General features: G+C 43.3%; 1 protein-coding gene across 8 annotated transcripts in view; it reads right to left on the bottom strand.

Annotated features, from left to right (window-relative positions):
• Positions 1-19,635, bottom strand: part of dot1l (DOT1 like histone lysine methyltransferase) — a 77,398-nt gene extending 57,763 nt beyond the window's left edge. For 7 of the 8 annotated variants that reach the window (XM_033046909.1, XM_033046916.1, XM_033046915.1 and 4 more), the window contains exon 1: positions 19,257-19,635. In XM_033046909.1, the coding sequence (XP_032902800.1) occupies positions 19,257-19,337 (81 nt within the window). In that variant the 5' untranslated portion in view covers positions 19,338-19,635. The remainder of the gene's footprint in view (positions 1-19,256) is intronic. The other variant, XM_033046912.1, reaches the window with a different exon arrangement.
• Between the last annotated feature and the right edge of the window lie 793 nt (positions 19,636-20,428).

Raw genomic sequence — 20,428 nt, forward strand, 5'->3', positions numbered from 1 at the left:
CCTTCTCTCCACACAATTGTTGACCATTTTCAGCATTTGATTGTAGATTTCCAACATCTGCAGTTAATTGCTTTTTAATCAGAAAAGTTTTAATTTAATAAAGTACCTAACATTATTGCCTACTTGTCTTTAATAACCTGCGTTGTCCCTTCATTAAGGGAGAAAAACCTTGTACGGTTTTAACATTTGCACATTTTAATAGCAGCATTTTGTATCTCACTGCACTCTCTGCACCTGTTGTTTCTCCAATTCATTTTACTTTGACATGCCTCAGTCTCCCCTTGGATCCTTAAGTGGTGCCTTTGCACTATTGTGGCTAAATTCTGGATTTGTATAGTCAGAATTTTGACCATACATCCTTTGATCTTCACGGATATCCTCAACAGGTGTTCATAAGTTTTCCATTAATTGATCCATCTGGTTTACGGTCTATTTCTCACAGTGAAAAAAGACTCTGGCCCGCTTCCTACAAACACTAAATCAACTTCAAATCAAATTTTGATCACGTTATTACTTGCATAGGGTCAATCAACACAGGTTCATCAATCATGAAATGCAACGTGTCCCAGTTCAATCTCTTCAGATCACACCCCAACAGCAGGGTCGGCTGCCAGTGTGGCAGTACCGTGGTGTACACACAGGAGTGAAAAGGCCCAGAATTTCCTCGCGGCAATCGCAGCAGGTCACCTAGCTGTATCAGAGTGCTGCCTTAACATCCCGGCATGACAACTCTAGCATCTGGTTGTGCTCAAAACATACAACAGTTCAAAAGTGGACATCCATGAGTCATTCAGTGTGGACCATCAGCAACAGAAATGTACTCCACTGTTAATGTAATAAGAAACCCCAGCCTATTCCTCATGTTAATATTACAATCTAACCAAGGGATCAATCCTGCTACAAGACTACAGAAGAGATCAACACCATAAATTAATTTAAAAATGGAGTGTCAACCTGGTGAAGCCGCCACATAAAACTACATGCATGGTAAAGAGCAAAAAGCCCTGCAACTAGCCAGGACTAACCAATGCCAAAAATAATGCATCAGATGAATGCTCTGTAGCTCAGTTAAATTCAGGAGGTGAAACATGAAACAGTTAATACGATGAAATGCTAAGAACATCCCTATACTCCACCATGGAACAATCCAGCGAGTGCTGAACACAAGGGTAAAGAATTTACAAACATGTTCAGCCAGAAATCCCAAGTGGATGATCCATCAAACGCCTCCCGAGATCACCACCATTATAGAAGTCAGTCTTCTGCAGTATAATTCAGTCCATGCGGTATAAAGAAACAGCTGAAAGCCCAGGAGACTGTCAAAACCCTGAGATTAGACATTGTGATTATAGTAGTAAAGATTTGTGTTCCAGGACGAGCTGTCCCAATACACTGGCAATGCTGATCAGCACGAGCAATGAGAAAAATTGCCTACATTATGTCCTGACCACAAAACACAAGAGACATCCAATTTGGATGATTATCACCAGGTCTACTCTCAATCATCGTTTTAATGAAATATTTCATCAGCAATACTATCAAGTTGATCGTGAGCTTGACAATTTCTATATTTTCATATATTTTGTAGCTCCAGTGAATCAGAAAAGTCACAAGTGCCACAATCCAATTTCTCATAATTAACAGAGATCTCAAAATAATTTTAAGTAGATGCAATATTTAAGTATGTGCAATTTATTTAATTGTGCTTGGAAATATCTTCCTCAAATTTTATATTCTTGGTCATGGAAAATAAGATGCAATCTACACGTGTGGGCATTTGATGGATAGAAGGTAACCAAAGTAAAGTAAGCAAGAAACGTTTTGTCTCCATTGTGAAGTCACATCCAATACTTTTGGAAAAAAGTAAATTCCACATCTAAAAATGTACAAGCTACATGCACTTCGCCAAACCATTTCCCATTGGGAAAGAGATATTTTAATTTCAATTTTAACATGGATATAAGGTATTTGGCAGAAACAATGCAAGATTATTTTTATTGGTGAAAATCTGAAGTTTGTGGCGTTAAATTGACAATTTCAATGAAATCAGCAAAGCTGTGGAGGACCAAATTGCTGGATATTCATATATCTGGCAGCTCCAAAGAATCAGTAATGTCACAAACCCCATAACTAAGAGACCTCAAAAACATTTTAAGTACAGTCCCCTCCATAATTATTGGGACAATGACCCATCATTTATTTATTTGCCTCTGTACTCCACTATTTGAGATATGTATTAGAAAAAATGGGGGAAACCGCTTTGGTCGCCTCCTCCATGGAGAGGCGACTTTTTCCATGTCGCCTCCCCCGTGGCCGAACATCGAGGATCGGTGCGGCCTTTCCCGGAGAAACGCCCGGGGCTTCAGCAGCGGGCGCAGCCAGAGGGGAGCGCTCCGTTCGCTGGCCCGCGGCAGCCTGAAGCTGAGCAATCTGGCAGAGCAATACAGGCCTGGCAGAGCAATACAGGTCTGCAGAGCTCCAGTTGGCGCGGCGTCCGGAGCCTGGGATCCTTCGTTGGGGACCCAGGAGAAGAGCTCCGGCCGGCGACCAACTTCTGGCTGCGGGGACTTACCATCCAGAGCGGGGTCCCTCGCCAGGGGTCCCTGGAGAGGAGCTCCGACCGGCGGCCCTGCGGTTCTTCTAGCTGCAACGCGGCGGGGACTTTAGATCTTCGACCGCCGGCCTGCACCATCTTGAAGCCGCGGTCTCCAGCAGGGAGGCACCAATGCAGGACTTAGCTGGACCTACCTTGTCTGCACATCTGGACGCCCACAGCGGCGACTGCAGAGGGTTGTGGTCCCGACCACGGGGGAAAATGGAGGAGGACTGACCAAACTTTGAACCTTCCACCACAGTGATGAATGCTGTGGGGAATGTTTATGTTAAACTTTTTGATTGTGTATTGTGTGTTTTTTTTTATTGTACCACTGCTGGCAAATTCATTTCACTGCACTTTAAGTGCAAGTGACAAATAAAACTTGACATGATCATTAAGAAGAGCACTGCTGAGCTTACTAATCGCAAAGGAACTAGCAAGCCAAGGAAGACCTCCACAGCTGATGACAGAAGAATTCTCTCTATAATAAAGAAAAATCCCCAAACACCTGTGACAGAACAGAAACACTCTTTAGGATTTATCAATGACTACTGTCCGCAGAAGACTTCATGAACAGAAATACCGTGGCTACACTGCAAGATGCAAACCACTGGTTAGCCGCAGAAATAGGATGGCCGGGTTACAGTTTACCAAAAAGTACTTAAAAAGTGCAACCATAGTTCTGGAAAAAGGTCATGTGGACAGATGAGACAAAGATCAACATATCAGAGTGATGGCAAGAGCAAAGTATGGAGGAGTGAAGGAACTGAAGGCCCAAGATCCAAAGCATACCACCTCATCTGTGAAACACGGTGGTGGGGGTGTTATGGCCTGGGCATGTATGGCTGCTGAAGGTACTGGCTCACTTATCTTCATTGATGATACAACTGCTGATGGTAGTAGCATATGAATTCTGAAGTGAATTCTGAAGTGTATTGACACATCCTTTCTGCTCATGTTCAAACAAATGCCTCAAAACTCATTGGCCGGCAGTTCATTCTACAGCAAGACAATGATCCCAAACATACTGCTAAAGCAACAAAGGAGTTTTTCCAACCTAAAGAATGGTAAATTCTTCAGTGGCCGAGTCAATCATCCGATCTGAACCCAATTGAGCATGCCTTTTATATGCTGAAGAAAAAACCGAAGGGGACTAGCCCCCAAAATAAGCATAAGCTAAAGATGGCTGCAATACAGGCCTGGCGGAGCATCACCAGAGAGAGAAGACACCCAGCAACTGGTGATGTCCATGAATCGCAGACCTCAAGCAGTCATTGCATGCAAAAGATATGCAACAAGATACTAAACATGACTACTTTCATTTACATGATATTGCTGTGTCCCAAACATTATGGTGCCCTGAAATGGGGGGGGGGAACTAAGTATAAACACTGCTGTAATTTCTACATGGTGAAAACAAAATGTATAAAAATAGCCTTTATTAAAATCTGATAATGTGCACTTTAACTACATGTGATGTTTTTCTATTACAAATCTCAAATTGCAGAGTACAGAGGCAAATAAATAAATGATGGGTCTTTGTCCCAAACATTATGGAGGGCACTGTATATGCAATATAATTCAACTCATTTCAGACCTTAGAAATATATCCCTCCAATTTTATGGAAAAAACAGATCAGTGTCAAAAGGAGAGGACCAAACTTACGCTACAACAATTTTAAGTTTGGGGGACAGCAGTAAATATATTAGCAATAAAAATTGAATATAATTTTTCTAAAAACAATATTACTCAAAACATAGCTTACAGGTCTTGCAACTGGCATGCTACCACAACTTCCGAAATATCCATCATAAATCCATCACATAAAGCAGAGAATATCAGTGGTCTAGAAGCCAAATGCGAAGGGAATGGGAGATTGAATAAATCAATAAACAATGTACTTACATACCAGACTGCAGAGTCAATATGAAATTTATTGGAGCTTTGAACATTTCAGATATGGCGCAGATATCAAATTTTTTCCTTGTCCAAGCTTTTATTACTACTCTCCAAAAGAAGTGTCCTATCAATAATAAGCGAGTTCGGTATTTCAACTGCACATGCCCATGTCATAAGTCATAGGTCATTCTCGATAAGCATTCTCGCCAGCCGAGCTGCTGCGTGTAGAGAGACCTGTGTTTCATCCGTATTTTCCAGTTTTGCTTCTTTGAGGTAAGAAAATACAGATTTCAAAACTATTAACTAGGTGTATTTATGGTTCATTTGAACAAAACTATGACGATTTTGTTGGTTTTATTGCTTTATGCTTAGGTGTTTTATTGCTTTATGCTTTGGAGCGTATAACTGTTATACTAGTGTCTCAAACTAACTGCCATGTTCAGTAGACATAATATTGCTTAAAGCTCATTGCAGTTATTAGTGTGCCTGGTAAGAACTTCAGCAAACAAACTTTTACAGTATTCTGTGATATATTTGGATTTGTTCACTCCTAGCGGTATAGTAATGTAACTTGTAATCATACATACTGCCATAGTAATCAATGGCAGTATGTAGGACATTGGCAGTAAATGCGGGGATTATTTAGGTCGCTTTGTGTTTTATTTTTTTAACTCAGCTGAAAATAAATAAACTGTTGAAACAGACTCTCACTCTCGCTACTGCCGTTGCAGTGTCAACCCTTATGGGTCCATCATTTACATGCCGCTGGAAATTAAATCTCGCCCCACACTCTATCTCACATTCATCACGAACAGCCACCCGCTACAATAGGTGGAATGGTCTTTCTTTTGTTAATCCTGCCCACAGTTTCCGATGGGGCCATTTTCACAGACTTAACCGTGACCGGCCACGTTTAACCAGGGTTCTGGGAACTCGACATCTGATGGGGACGAGGAGGGTTCCAGAGGAAAGGCAGGGACAACTTAGAATCCGGCAGCAGAGTGGCTCTGTTAATGGATTCATTCAACAGTGAGTTCAGTTCAGAAAGAACACACGCCGGTAGATCCGCAGCCACTGGTTCAGGAAATCGATCCAATTATTGAACAACAGGCGGTGGAATCCGTCTGTGACAGACTCCACAGCGAGACGTGTCCACAGGAGCGGGTGTTCACTCTGATCAATAACTCAAGCACAGTGAACTTCACAATGTAAAACCATTTTAGTCAAAACTGGCCCGGAGAGCTGCCTTACCGAGCACTGGGACAACTCTGGGCAAGGTCCCACTGAAGGTAAGAACAACATTCGAATTTTTTTTAAAACACCTGCAGGCTGGATGATTTCAGGTTACAGGCCGGATCCAGCCCGTGGGCCGTAGGCTGCCGACCCCTGTCTTAACAGTACATTGACATCACCTGTAGGCAAAGCATCAGCCCACATCACACTGATACAGTCGCTGCCTGCCTCAGATTAAATATATTTTTACACATAAATCAATAAAGATAAGAAAATGTTTCAAACACAAGTAATATTTTCTTATTCCAGTAGCAAACACATTAAGGATTAAATGAAAATAATAAATTCTTTAACTTTTTGAATATCTCATAGTTGCAGATTAATGAACTGAACTAGAACAGGGACTGTGCAAATAGCGTGTGAACAGCAGAACAAGAAAGGAAGCTATTGAGTTGACAGAATTCTAGATTAATTAATTGGTAGAATAGTTAACACTTTATTCACAGTTTATACAGCGCTGCATTCGCTTTTTTCCCCCCCCGAATGACCTTTGACAAATCCCATAATTCCTTGCGTTTATCGGAATACCGAACTTGCTTATTCTTAAAATGCTCCATTTCTCAAAAGTAAAATTTAGCAACTGATGTAGCATATTATAGTTGGTATCTGATTATGCATTCGAAAGCCACTTGAGGCTAACAGCCCTTATACATTTATAAAACTAACCTTTAAATTTTAGCTGATGATGAATACAATTCTTTGAGATTACTGCACAATGGGCACTTAAACAAAAAATTTCAAAGTATTTGATGAATTACCCTATGAAATACCATTGATAGATTAAAGCCCAGATTAATGGTAAAAATGGCCAAGTAAAAAGTCACAATTTCTCATTAAGGGATTATTTTGGATTGTGACTCACCACCAATTCTGTAATCCTTACCATTCTACGTGTAATTAAAATGATAAAAAATTCCAACAATAATACTTCTGCGAACAGTGCTCAGGAGTAATAATGGACCATGCTCAGATTAATAAAAATGGAAAGATTATCAAGGACAAGGCAGCAGTACAGTACAAATTCAATGGTGCCTCAGGATTAAGGATGACTTGCACTTGCTTCCCTTTGCAATGTGGGAACCAGACCATTCCACAAATGGGGAAAGGAGATATCCGATGGAACAGATGGTGTAAAGTGGTATGCTGTTATCCCGTTTCATTTGCTCTTCTGTGTGCTCCCAACGGATGGACTCCCAAGATCTGAACACCATGCCAAATGAAACCTCTCTGCTTCAAGTAGTCTTGGGAATAGGGAATCCCAGGAGTCCGTGGAGGTGACTTGTTTTCCCCAGGTTTTGAGAGCATCCTTGTCAGAGGAAGCTCTGTCCACTTGATAATCTCTTTCAATAGCAAAGTTTAGAATAAAGTGCGGATTGAGCACTCAAAAATTGTAACCTGGCCAACAGAGCCAAATAAGTGTAATTAAATTTTCAATGGTGGGAATGTCGACCCAATATTGATTTACTTATCTTTTCTATGGAGTAAGAGGATTTTGTAAATACCTCGCAAGCAGCAGCTTTTCAGTGACGCCTGCTGTAGGTAGTCCATGTCTCAGAAACACATGCAAAAGGATCTTTGCTTTGGTGGTATTGATCAGGGAGGACAAGACCCAGTTCCCAGAGTTTGATGATGAGTTTGGAAAGGATGATGGGTGTTGAACACAGTGCTGTAGTCAATGAACAACACTCCGACGTACATATTCCTGTTGTCCAAGTGATCCAGCACAGAATAGAGAGCAACATCACAGCCACTATCAATCTGTTCTGGCTGAAGGCAATTTGAAGTTGGTCCAGGTCATTGTTGAGGCAAGAGTTGACTTGCATCATAATCAACCCCTCGAATCACTTCTTCACATGGAAGAGAGTGCCCACTGGCCTGTAATCATTGAGATTACTTGCTCTTCTTGGGCTCCAGAATCACAGAGGTACAAAAGTAAGTGGGGAGTAAGTTCCTCGGATTGTAGTAGTAAGAGGTTGAAGATGTCCACATAACTTCATTCATGTTGATCCGTGCAGCTTTTTGGCCAGCTGCACCAACTCAATTTACAAATTCACAGGCAACACCACCGTAGTGGGTCAGAGATCAAATAATAACGAGACGGAATACAGGAATCAGATTATAACCTGGGTGTCAAGATAACAACCTTTCTCCCAATGTCAGCAAGACAAGGACGTAGTGATCGACTTCAGGAAGCGACGCTGAAGTAGAGATAGTTTAAAGCTTCAGGTTCCTAGGAGTAAATATCACTAACAACTTATCCTGGGCTAGCCAGATCGAAGCAATGGCAGAAGAAAACACAAACGCCTCTACTTCCTTAGAAGGCTTATGAAGTTCAGCATGTTCACAACATCTCTCACCAACGTCTACAGATACACCATAGAAAGCACTTTATTGGGATGCACCGCAGGACCACAAAAAAATTGCAGAGAATTGGGGACGTAGCCTAGACCATCACACAAACTAATCGCCCTTGCATTGAATCCATCTACATTTCATGCTGCCACGGCACAGCATAATCAAGGATGAGTCTCACACTTCCACTTCTCCCCTCTCCCCTCTCCCAATAGACAAGAGGTACAGAAGTGTGAAAACACTTGCCTCCAGAATCAGGGACAGTTTCGTCCCAGCTGTTACCAGGCAACTGAACCATAGAATCACGAACTAGAGAGCAGTCCCAAGCTACCATCTACCTCATTGGAGACCCTCTGACTATCTTTAATTGGACATTACCTTGAACTAAACATTATTCTCTTTATCCTGTTCCTGTGCACTGCAGACGGCTTGATTGTAATTATGTATAGTCTTTTCGCTGACTGGATAGCATGCAACAAAACGACTTTCACTGTACCTCGGCACACATGACAACAATTAAACTAAGACCAGACACTTTCCAAGGGTTCACTGTTGGTGGTCTCGGAGATTGAGATCACAGGGGCGTTGGAGGCCATGGGAGGGCTCGTGAAAATAAATAATTTTTCTCTCTTTTGAAGCAAGATTCCAAAATCGAGAATGCCCGTGTAACGGTCTTATTATTTAATAAAAGTAGTATTAAATTAGATGAATATATTGTTTCCAAGACTTTAAACAAACAGAGCAGCTGGGCCAGATGCTCCCCACCCGGGTCCTCAAGCAATGTGTTTTGCAAGCACTGCAAGCATATTTTCCAAAAGCTTACTGCACTGTGGGATGGTCCTCACAGAATCTGGAGAGACACGAATCATCTGGAAAACACATGAACACTGGTATCCCATGGGGACCGATGTCAGGTGCATGGATCTTCACACATAATCTGAATAGGGGTGGGGGATAAAGAGATCCCTCAACAAGATTTGAGTGTGTCAGGGCAAAGGGGATATGTATGTGCTAGAACAATGAACTCATGTTTGGCTTGGACAAAACTCAAAGTAAAGTGGGTGGGTGAATACTCAACAAACAACCCTCAATAAATAAGTACGAAAAAAGCGGAGAGATCTAAACACTGTAGTACAAATATCTCTGAACATACATAAGCAATAACATAAAAACAGATAGAGCTGGGCTGCTTTGCTGGCTTAGGTATTTCATACAATTTCTTATTGTATATCTGGAGTTTGTACAATACCCGAGCTCTATATCTTGTTGCAGCGTCAGTGTTACAACATGCAAACAGAGCCTTCCGCCCATGCCGACCATAGATGACCTGTTCGCACTAGTCTATGTTATCCCACTTTCTCATCCAATCCCTACACACTAGGAACAATTTAGTGGCCAATTAACCTACAAACCTGCACGTCTTTAGGATGTGGGTGGAAATTGGATGACCCAGAGGAAATCCATGCAGTCACGGGGAGAACGTGCAAATAGGTCGGTGGGGGCTCTGCAAGCCGGCAGCCCTGCCAGCAGCGTGTTAGATTTTTCTACTTCTTTGTTATTTTAGTGTGTTTTAATGTATGTGTTTTGAACGACTTTTTTCATGTCGCCTCCCCCGTGGCCTAACATCGAGGATCGGTGCGGCCTTTCCCGGAGACGCGCCCGGGCTTCAGCTGCGAGCGCAGCGTGGACTCTCGTCGCCGAGCGGGCGAGCCCTCACCGGGGCTCGCCAGAGGGGAGCGCTCCGTTCGCTGGCCCGCGACAGCCTGAAGCCGAGGTCTGCAGAGCTCCAGCTGGCGCGGTGTCCTGGGCCTGAGATCCCTCGTTGGGGACCCGGGAGGAGAAGAGCTCCGACCGCCAGTCCGCGGCCAACTTCTACCGCGGGCGCGGCGGGGACTTACCATCAGGAGCGGGGTCCATTGCCGGGGATCCCCGGAGGGGAGCTCCGACCGCCGGCCCTGCGGTCTGCGGTGCTTCCGGCTGCAGCGCCGCGGGGACTTTTAAATCTTCGACCGCGGGCCTGCGGCCTACACCAACCTGAAGCCGCGGTCTCCGGTGGGGTGGCACCGATTCAGGACTTACCCGGACTTTACCCTGTCCACTCATCTGGACGCCCGCAGCGGCGGCTGCGGAGGGTTGAGGTCCCGACCACGGGGGAAAATGGAGGAGGACTGGCCAAATTTTGTGCCTTCTATCACAGTGATGAATACTGTGGTGGATGTTTATGTTAAATTTTCATTGTGTTTTTGTGTATTTTTTTTCATTGTACCGCTGCTGGCAAATTCATTTCACTTGCACTTTATATGCAAGTGACGAATAAAACTGATTGTGATTGTGAACTACACACAGACACCACCTAAGATCAGGATCAAACCCGATTCTCTGGCACTGGAGGCAGCAGCTCAACCAATTGCGCCACTGTGCGTCCATATTACTTAATCCGCCCTGGGCCTCCCCCAAGGCCAGAGTGAGGCCCACCGTAAATTGGAGGAGCAGCACCTCATATTTCGCTTGGGCAGTTTACACCCCAGCGGTATGAACATTGACTTCTCCAATTTCAGGTAGTCCCTGCTTTCGCCTCCCCTTCCCAGCTCTTCCTCAGCCCACTGTCGCTGCCTCTTCCTTTCTTCTTCCCACCCTCCCCCCCCCCCCCCCACACACATCAGTCTGAAGAAGGGTCTCAACCCGAAACATCGCCATGTCTTTCGCTCTATGGATGCTGCCTCACCCGCTGAGTTTCTCCAGCATTTTTGTCTACTGTCCATGTTACTAATGTAAGTTTAGAGTTGTTTGTACTGTGATGTTTAGATCTTTTTTCCCCACCTTTTAATACCTCAAAATACTGTTTTGGTTTTGCAACAGACATCAGAAAAAGTGCAGGGGAGGGCAATAAAGAATTCCTAGTAAAAACAATAAAATATAGATGAATGAGTTGGATCCTAGACAAGCATTGACTTTGGCCTGATCACAGCAGGTTTATAACCCGTTTCAAGATTAACTGTGCTTCAGTTTACAGTCTGTTCCAATTATATAAGTTAATCAAGGACAAGGCTTAACTTTAAATTTTGCAATTCAGAATTAGGTTAGAAGTCAGGAGTTTCATCCCCCTCCCCCCAGAGAATAATGGACTTCAGACTTCTTGAACAGACTGCTGACTTGTGCCGTGAAAGCCAACTTACTGAATCACATCAGTTTGTTCTTGAAGATCCTCCTGATCATCTCAAATCAACTTTTGAAACACTTATGCATGCATCTCAGGAAATTCAAAGCCAGACCAAGACTCTAGATGAGCTCTGCATGGTCCAGTCTGAAGAAGGGTTTCGGCCCGAAACGTCGCCTATTTCCTTCGCTCCATAGATGCTGCTGCACCCGCTGAGTTTCCCCAGCAATTTTGTGTACCTTCTAGATGAGCTCTAATCATCTTTATAGGTTGGAAGTGGCGGCGCTGTTGGCAGCTGCGTCTGTTTTTACTTATTTTGTTGTTTTCTTTTGTCTTGTTCTAGTTAAAGTTTAGTTTATTAGGTTGTGTGTATGTGTGGGGGGGGGTGAAACATGTTTTTTTGTCTCTTCCTTCGGGGGAATGCAACTCTTGTCATATCCCCTTCTCTGCCTCCGTCTGCGCTGAGGCCTAATGGCGGAGCTGACGGCCTCCAACTGCGACCGACCTCGAGGCTCCGGAGGCTTACCAACTTACCAACGCGAGGCTGGCCGAATTCAATGCTGAGGCGACGTTCCGGCGTTGGCGACCTGAATTTGGGGCTCGGCCGCGGGCCCAGTGGACGGCATCGTCGGGAGCTCGCAGGTCACAATAAGCAGTACAGTATTGATTAAACTGAAGACAAGAAAATGCACGTACTGAAATAAGAAAAACTATGTGCTAAAGAAAATCCGCATGCCACACATCTGTCAATGGGAATGGTCAGGCGATGTTTTAGGTTAGAATCCTTCAGAACGAAGAAGGGTCCAATCTCATAACATAGATTGTCCATTCCCCTTCACAGATGCTGTCTTGCCTGCTGATTAACTTATATGTTTGCAGACAATGAGGCAACATCCAAACCACTTTGCATAGTTTAACTGATAGTTTAATTTATTATAAAGTGGGGACTACCGGCTTTCAAGGACTGCGATGGCTTATGATCAACTGAGTAAAAGTACTAGTTGATATGCCCCAAAGGCAAACCAACTCCACTTGGCCATCAGCTCCAGACTTAAATGAATGATAAGAAGGGATTAACAAGTGTTTCACTGCTGCCTAATTGTATTCTGGAAACTACACAAATTACAGATGTATGTCAGCCTACATATGTTTCAACTAATGAGGATGTGTCTATCAAAATTTACTGCTTTTAGTTTAGTGATACAGCATGGAAACAGGCCGTTTGGCCCACGCCGACCAGCGATCCCCGTAAACTAGCACTATCCTACACACTGGGGACAATTTACAATTACCAAAGTCAAATTAACCTACAAACCTGCACGTCTTGAGTGTAGGAGAAAACCAGAGCGCCCAGGGAAAACCTACGTGGTCACGGGGAGAACATTAAAACAGCACCCGTAGTCAGGATGGATCTCGGGTCTCTGGTGCTGTAAGGCAGCAACTCTGCTGCTGCGCCGACCTTGAGGCCATGCATTTTGTATTGTATTGTATTCAAATTTATTGTCATTGTCTCAGTTAGAGACAACAAAATGAATTTCCCTTACAGGCAGTATCATAAAAATAAAAATAAATAAATAATAATAAATAATAAAACATATTAAAAATAAAATAGAATTTTTAAAAAAGCACAAACACTGAAAGTCCACGACACAACATAACACAGTGGCACCAAGGTGAGGAAGGCACCTTGAGGTAGCCTCCTTGTGCATTGCATTGCATTGAGGTAGCCTCCTTGTGGAAATACCTCAATACTAAAAATCAACACTCAACAATGTCTTCAGGAGAAAAAAAACATGCACAGATGCCTGTTAAGCATATCCAAGCACTTAGCTCTGCAATTCCAACTAAAAATCTCATTCCCACTCAGCAACCCTGCTCAGTCAACCAATTTCATAAAACCTGTATTGTATTTTTAAACAAAACCTTCTATCACATGCACACAATTTCCTTCATGATCATACTAGCAGCTTGGGAAACTAGATAGACAACGTATAGTTTACATAGACAGCAGATAATGAAATCTTGAGCAAAGAAAAAGTGCTGGCAAACTCCACGGACCAGGCAGCATCTGTGAAAGGGAGTGGACAGATTATGTCTTAGGTTGGGAACCTTTGGACTGATTTCCTTCCACCCCATCTCCAACCAAGTACCTCCAGCACCGTTTTTTGCACATTATTTTTATTTATATTTGTGTTGAGGCAAAAGTTTATTTTGTTTATTTATATAATGCAAGTTGCTATGGATAATTATTTATAATATATTGAGAATTGTTAAAAGTTTTTCCAAATGGAGAGAGCTCTAGATAAATATTATTACCATCGCTTAGCAATATAACCTCCAAGCAAAGTTAAATTTCACTGGTATCATCTTAGGTCACACTTTTAATCTGGTGTGTGCTGGTACCTATATTTATCATAAAACATCACTCTATCCCACAAGAGAAGAGACAAGGACTTGTAAGTGGGATACCCATATTGGATACATATTGGAATATTCCATGAAATTGAATGTAATATTAACGTTGCCCATTACTCTAAAACAAGACAGGCATGAGGCTTTAGCTCAAAACTTTGTGGGAGGCAAGAACCAAAACATGAAAGGTACATTTTGTTTTTGTGTAACATCACAGTTCTAATTTTCACTACTTGGATCCTCAAAACAAGCTTCACAAGAGAATCATTTTATGTTTATAAAGTTCACTAAGTAATACTTGAACCATAAGCCACAATAAGTTTAATTAACTCCTGCTGAAACTTGCCAAGTGTTTATCTCCCTTTCACATTTTTCCAAAAAACAAAATGGAATGTAACACCTTGTAGTTACGTGTATTCTGCACAATAAAGTTAATTGTGTAAATAACAGCTAACCCGTGACATGAAGAAAAATAAATGCAGGCAAGACCAATAAGCCCCTTCGCATACATTGCATCTTTCCATTAGGTCATGGCTGATCTTTGATTGGTGTTGGTTTATTATTGTCACATGTACCAAGATACAGTGAAAAGCTTTGTTTGGATGCTCCAGTCAAACCACACTATACACGAGTACAATCAAGCCATTCACAAGTACAACAGGTAATGCAAAAAGAGAAAAAATACCAGCGTGCAGAATGTAGTGTTACAGTGTTGTAACATTGCAGGTACAGAGAAATTGCAGATTAAAACAGAGTGCAAGGCCACAATCATATTGGTTGGGAAATCAGAACGGCACCCTTAATAAATGAAAGGACTGTTGCGTAGACTGATAACAGCAAAAAAAAAAAAAAGCTGTTCCTTAATCCGGTGGTACTTGCTTTCATATCTTCTGCCCAATGAAAGAAGGGAGAAGAGGGAATAACTGCGATGCAAATGGCCTGTGATTATGTTGGCTGCTTTTCAGAGGCAACACAATGTATAGGGTGATTTCACGAAAGGTCACTGGAGCGTAAATCCCCACTCACGTGACCGAAAATTTAAACTGGGGGACAAGCGTCACTTCCGGTACATGTTAGTGGATGGGAAAACACGCACTTTCACACCCGTTAAAAACATCGAAAACGGCCCGTTTTTGAGCTGCAATTAAGTGAGCCAGTCGGGGTGACCGTGAGGAACAGCTACCTAAATTTACAGTCCAAAAAAAAGATAGAAACTAAGGTAAATACAAGAGGGAGCTGAAGGTGTAAAAACGGCGGAAGTTGATTGCCGACATTTTTCGTGGAGATTTAAAGATCCAAAATATCGGGAATTATCGCGTTTGCTCGCTGCATTTCATCAAAAGTGGCATTATTGGCTTTGTTATCTTTATTCATTTGTTAGATGAAAAGTATTAAAAGTTAGAAACCCGTCAGTAAAATTGCAAAATCGCCCATGGTTCTCAGGTGGGTTTTAACATGCAAAATGAAAACGCTTCTGAAGCTACATTCACCATTTAAATAATCGTAAGCTTGCATCTCAGTAAAATTGATTTCCAAACGCATTGAGAGTTTACGATTATTTAAATGGTAAATGGAGCTTCAGAAGCGTGTTCATTTTGCATGTTAAAACCCACCCGAGAACCATGGGCGATTTTGCAATTTTACTGACGGATTTCTAACTTTTAATACTTTTCATCCAACAAATGAATAAAGATAACAAAGCCAATAATGCCACTTTTGATGAAATGCAGCGAGCAAACGCGATAATTCCCGATATTTTGGAACTTTAAATCTCCACGAAAAATGACGGCAATCAACTTCCGCCGTTTTTACACCTTCAGCTCCCTCTTGTATTTACCTTAGTTTCTATCTTTTTTTTGGACTGTAAATTTAGGTAGCTGTTCCTCACGGTCACCCCGACTGGCTCACTTAATTGCAGCTCAAAACCTGGCCGTTTTCGATGTTTTTAACGGGTGTGAAAGTGCGTGTTTTCCCATTCACTAACATGTACCGGAAGTGACGCTTGTCCCCCAGTTTAAATTTTCGGTCACGTGAGTGGGGATTTACGCTCCAGTGACCTTTCGTGAAATCACCCTATATGAAGTGTGGACAGGAGGTGGCAGTGAGTGGAGGAGGTTGATTTGTGTGATAGTTGCACCACTTCTACAACTCTTGTAATCTTGGCAGTTTTGTGCAGTCTTGGGGAGAACTGTTACAAAACCGATATGTAATACATCCTGTGTTAGGATGCTTTCTTCGGTACATCTGTAAAGGTTGGTGAGAGTCGTTCAAGACATTTTGAACTTCCTGAATCTTCTGAGGAAGTAGAAGCATCAGTATACTTTCTTAGCCATAGTTTCAATATGGTCAGTCCATGACAAATTGGTGGTGATATTTACACCTTAAATATTAGGGAATTTCAAAGCTCTCGACCATCTCTCCACTTTGGCTCCATTAATGCTCCTTTGTCAATAATTAGCTTATTCGTCTTGCTGACATTTGGCTGTAGGTGTTGTCTTGACACCATATTACATAAGCTCCCTACCTCCTTCCTCTACTCCGTCTTGTCGAGTTCTGGCCCACTACGATAGTTGGATCGGCAAACATAGAAATGGAGTTTCAATTTGAGTTTCTCTAGAAATGGAGGGGAATTTGGCTGCACAGTCACAAGTGTACAGTAAGGGGTTGAGAATCTATTCTTGTAGGACACTGGGGTTGAGAATGATCATACAAGGATGTTGTCACCTATCCTCACTGATCGTGGTCAATGGGACAGTGGCTGACTCCTAGGTCCCAGATTTTGGTGATGTTTTTGGATGGGATTATGGTGTTGGGCAGACCTAGAATTAATAAATAGGAGTCGAAAGAAGTTCTCCTTGTTATCCAAACGTTCCATCGGAAAAAATCGGTCCCTGCGTAAAATCTATTTGCTAACTAAGCCTCAACCATCCGAGCAGAAAATTCCAGTTTTGCTACTCTTTCAATGAAGAAACTTCTCATAACTATGTCCTGAATTGTCAACTCATCTTGAAGTTGTGATCTTGCAGATCCAGACACTTCAACTGGGGAAATATTATCCCTGCATCAATCCAATTAAAAAAAAACTCAATGGATCAGTGAGATAATCTCAAATTCTACATAGGTTTTTTAATTGTTCTTATGACACAGCAGACCAAATCTATGATGGCTCACAGAATAATATCCCCTCATTCCCATCAATCCCCCCCCCCCCCCAATTCTACCACTCTCCTACAGGCTAGGGGCAATTTACAACAGCCAATTAACTTGCCAACTCGCATCTTTGAGATGTGGAAGGAAATAAGAGTATGGGTGGGGCTGTACATCCATGGTCACAAGGAGAACAGGGAAACTCCACATAGACAGTACTGGAACTACCAGCTATGCCACCACGTGGGAAGACTGCTTAATCTTCCCCATGCTAAAACCTACCCCGATTAAGAATTAATCCTGTGAACCTTTCTTACGCTCCATCTATTGCAAGTATATCCTTCTGGTTGAGACTAAACATGCACACGTTACCACAGATGCAGTCTCGCCAGAGCCCTATTTACTTTAAACATGTCAGATGACCTCAATTCATTCCAATATCCTGTAATAACTTACTGTATGACTCCATTGTTCACAAAGGTTGTGTTACTCTTACAATGGCAACGGCGACACGCATTAATATTTTGTAAATTGCGTGGGAAAAACGAAAATACAAACAGTTGTCTCAACATAATAACGAAAGTAATTCATAACTGAATCAGATCGTAAGAACACTACATTTCTAAAAAATGACGGTGTAATTACGTTCTAATATGATGTGGTTTTATTGGCAATAAGACATTAACGCAAGACAATATTCAACACAGGCAGGGAAAACCCCTCGACTTTTCCCTTAACTTGACGAACATGGAAAGGTTTTGAGCCAACAGCTGTGTAATGCCGATCAGCGAATCTCCCCTCCCACCACTGCCTGCAAGAACGTCAGCAGAGCAGTGTGCTATCAAACCATAACAACGCCTGGTCATCAAACCATTGGCGCAAGCAACACCGACACCCAGGCTGGTATCGTTTGATTGCCGTGTAGAAAAAAAACATGGCAACTTTAACATACGAGTTGTTTTTTTAAAGATAAGAATGTGGTCGCTCTATCTTAACTTCACTGGAGCAGACACACGCCCGAAAAAAAAACAATCGCTCATGAATTCCAGTCATTCCGAAGTCAAAACAGGCAGTAGAGACAGTTTCCATACTAGCATGGAATCGTGATCAGAGTTTAACACAAAACCGTGCAGAATAATCAAAGCTGCCGACAGGGGAAAAAATATAGCACGTGGTAAACTGTTATAAACTGAAAGTAGAGATTACACTTCCATAAACGGCTCACTGAGAACCCAACCGTGTTAATATGTTGAGCCGGGCCTGCCGCTCTGAACCAGGTCAGCACAAAAGAAGTCAGCATGGGGTCACATTTATCTTAGGCTGTCAACAAACGCCAGTGACTAAAGCCATTCGATACTCAATAAGCAAAACACAAATTGCTGCAGTGACTCCGCGGGTCAGGCAGCATCTGTGGAAGGAATGGACAGGCAACGTGTTCGGGCCGGGACCCTTCATACTGATGGCGTAGACCCCCCTACTCCACCAGTCATAAGTATAATATATAGAGCTGGGACTCCCGATATAAAGCAGGTCAGCACAAAACCAAACGTCAGCTCAGGATCACATTTACCTTAAGATTGCAACAAACGTCAGTGACTGAAGCTATTCACAAATCAACGGGGCAAAAAACATTAAAAGGTGGAGGAAGGCGGGTTAGGCAGCATCTGTGGTGAGAAATGCTGCCCATTCAGCCGGTAGAGCAACTTATATGGAGCGGAATGCTGCCCAGAGGGTTAGGCAGCGTCTGTGGAAATAAATACTACCAATTCAGGCGGTCGGGCAGCTGCTTTGGAAGGCGAAATGCTGCTCCTTTAGCCGATCAGGCAGCTTTTGGAAAGGGAATGGAAAGTTTTCCCCTTCCCAGACACTGCCCGAGCCCCCACAACACTCTGTACACCGACAACTGCAGACTCCCCAACACAAAAAGGACTGCCCGTCCTGTTTAGCAATAGCCTCCGCAAATCAATCCGACAAAACCACCTTCCCTGGCCGTGAACATTTAATTTAAGAGGTTTTTCTTTCAATCACCGCTTAAAACCTTAAGCATGGCCGCTCCAGCTCGAATTAACTGAGCCGAAAAAGAGAGGAGAGGGAAGGGGGAGGAGAGGAAAGGCGCTGAGACAAAGAGAGAGCCCGGGGACACCGGCTCGGCTCAGGACATTCCCTCCTCAAACACAAACACACAATTTGCCCGCAGATATTTACAGTCAGAAACGCCGGTTTTGGGGGGGGGGAGATAATTTCGAGGAGGGAGATAGGGAGTCGGTTGTGAGGGAGCAGGGGGAAGATAAAGGTTGGGCTCAATTAAATTCGAGCTGGGCCCGAACCCGCGCCTCCCCGTCCCCTCCCCGTCCCCTCCCCTGCCCGCCGCCGCCGCCCCAAAGCCCGCGAACACTTACATAGACCGGCAAGGGCCAGGGATACACAGCAGCTTCCGCACCCACTGGGCTTTTAAGACGCAGTTCGTGCTTCTCACCCATTTTCTTCCTAGCACTATCATGCTACGTCTTGAAAAAGGTTTTGGTGGGGACAAATTAAAAAAAAACCCACACACTAAATATGAGGGTGGAAAACGGAGAGACACGAAATGGAAGAGCTGAGGGGAGGAGGAGGCGGGGGGAAAGGGAAAGGAGGGGGGGGAGAGGGGGCGTTGATTTCTTATAATATATGACTGAGTCAAAAAAAAAAAGTTCAAGCGTAATTTGTCATCATATCCCTTTGGTGAGTCGCTGCCGCCAGAGCCCGGTCCTCGGCCATCTTGGGCCGGCATGAACTGAGCGCTCTGCCGCGGACCGCACCAACTCCCCGGCCCGGGGGGAGACCATCTCTTTACGCCGCCCCAATCGTCAATTACACTGGTTTCCTCGGCCTTATTCGACAAGATTAAAATCGACAAACGTTTCTAAAATCTCCAGGCTTCGATTCAGCGCCCTAAAATGTTTTGTTTGTTCTGGAAAACGTTGGTTTGGCGTTAATATGCTAGTGCATTGGAGATTGTACCAAAACCGAGTTGTAGGGGTGCGCTTTGACAGACAGCCAACCCAAAGATTATTTAGCTCGGGCACGTGATGCGGATAGACCAGGGGAGGACTGAAGGGTCGCTTTATGTTGTGAAATGTGCACAGGTTAAATTATGTGAAACCATTGAAATTTGCATTGTCTTAAATATACACACCCGGCGGAAGGCTATAAACTGTGTACATGGTTGCAAAGGAAGGTTCAGCCACTGCGGCAGAGAAACTGATTGAACCAGTCCAGAGATGATTGGGCAAAATACAAAAGTGCTGGAGGAACTCAGTGGGCCAGGCAGCATCAGTGGAGGCAATGACTTCAGACCCATTGACACAATTGTCTTTGTAAAGCAATTTTGGAATGATGGGGGGATGGGATGGGATGGGGGGGGGTGAGAGCTGGACAAAACTTAAATGATGATGGGTGGATACAGGTGAGGGGGAAGTGATTGGTAGATGGGTGGAGTGGGTGACAAAGGCTAGAGGTGAAAAGGAGACAAAAGGGTGTTGGATGAGATGAGGAAGAGTGAAATGTAAAGCTAGAGAAAGAGATATGGATG

The sequence above is a fragment of the Amblyraja radiata genome, chromosome 29 (genome assembly GCF_010909765.2).
Source record: "Amblyraja radiata isolate CabotCenter1 chromosome 29, sAmbRad1.1.pri, whole genome shotgun sequence".
Lineage (NCBI taxonomy): Eukaryota > Metazoa > Chordata > Chondrichthyes > Rajiformes > Rajidae > Amblyraja > Amblyraja radiata.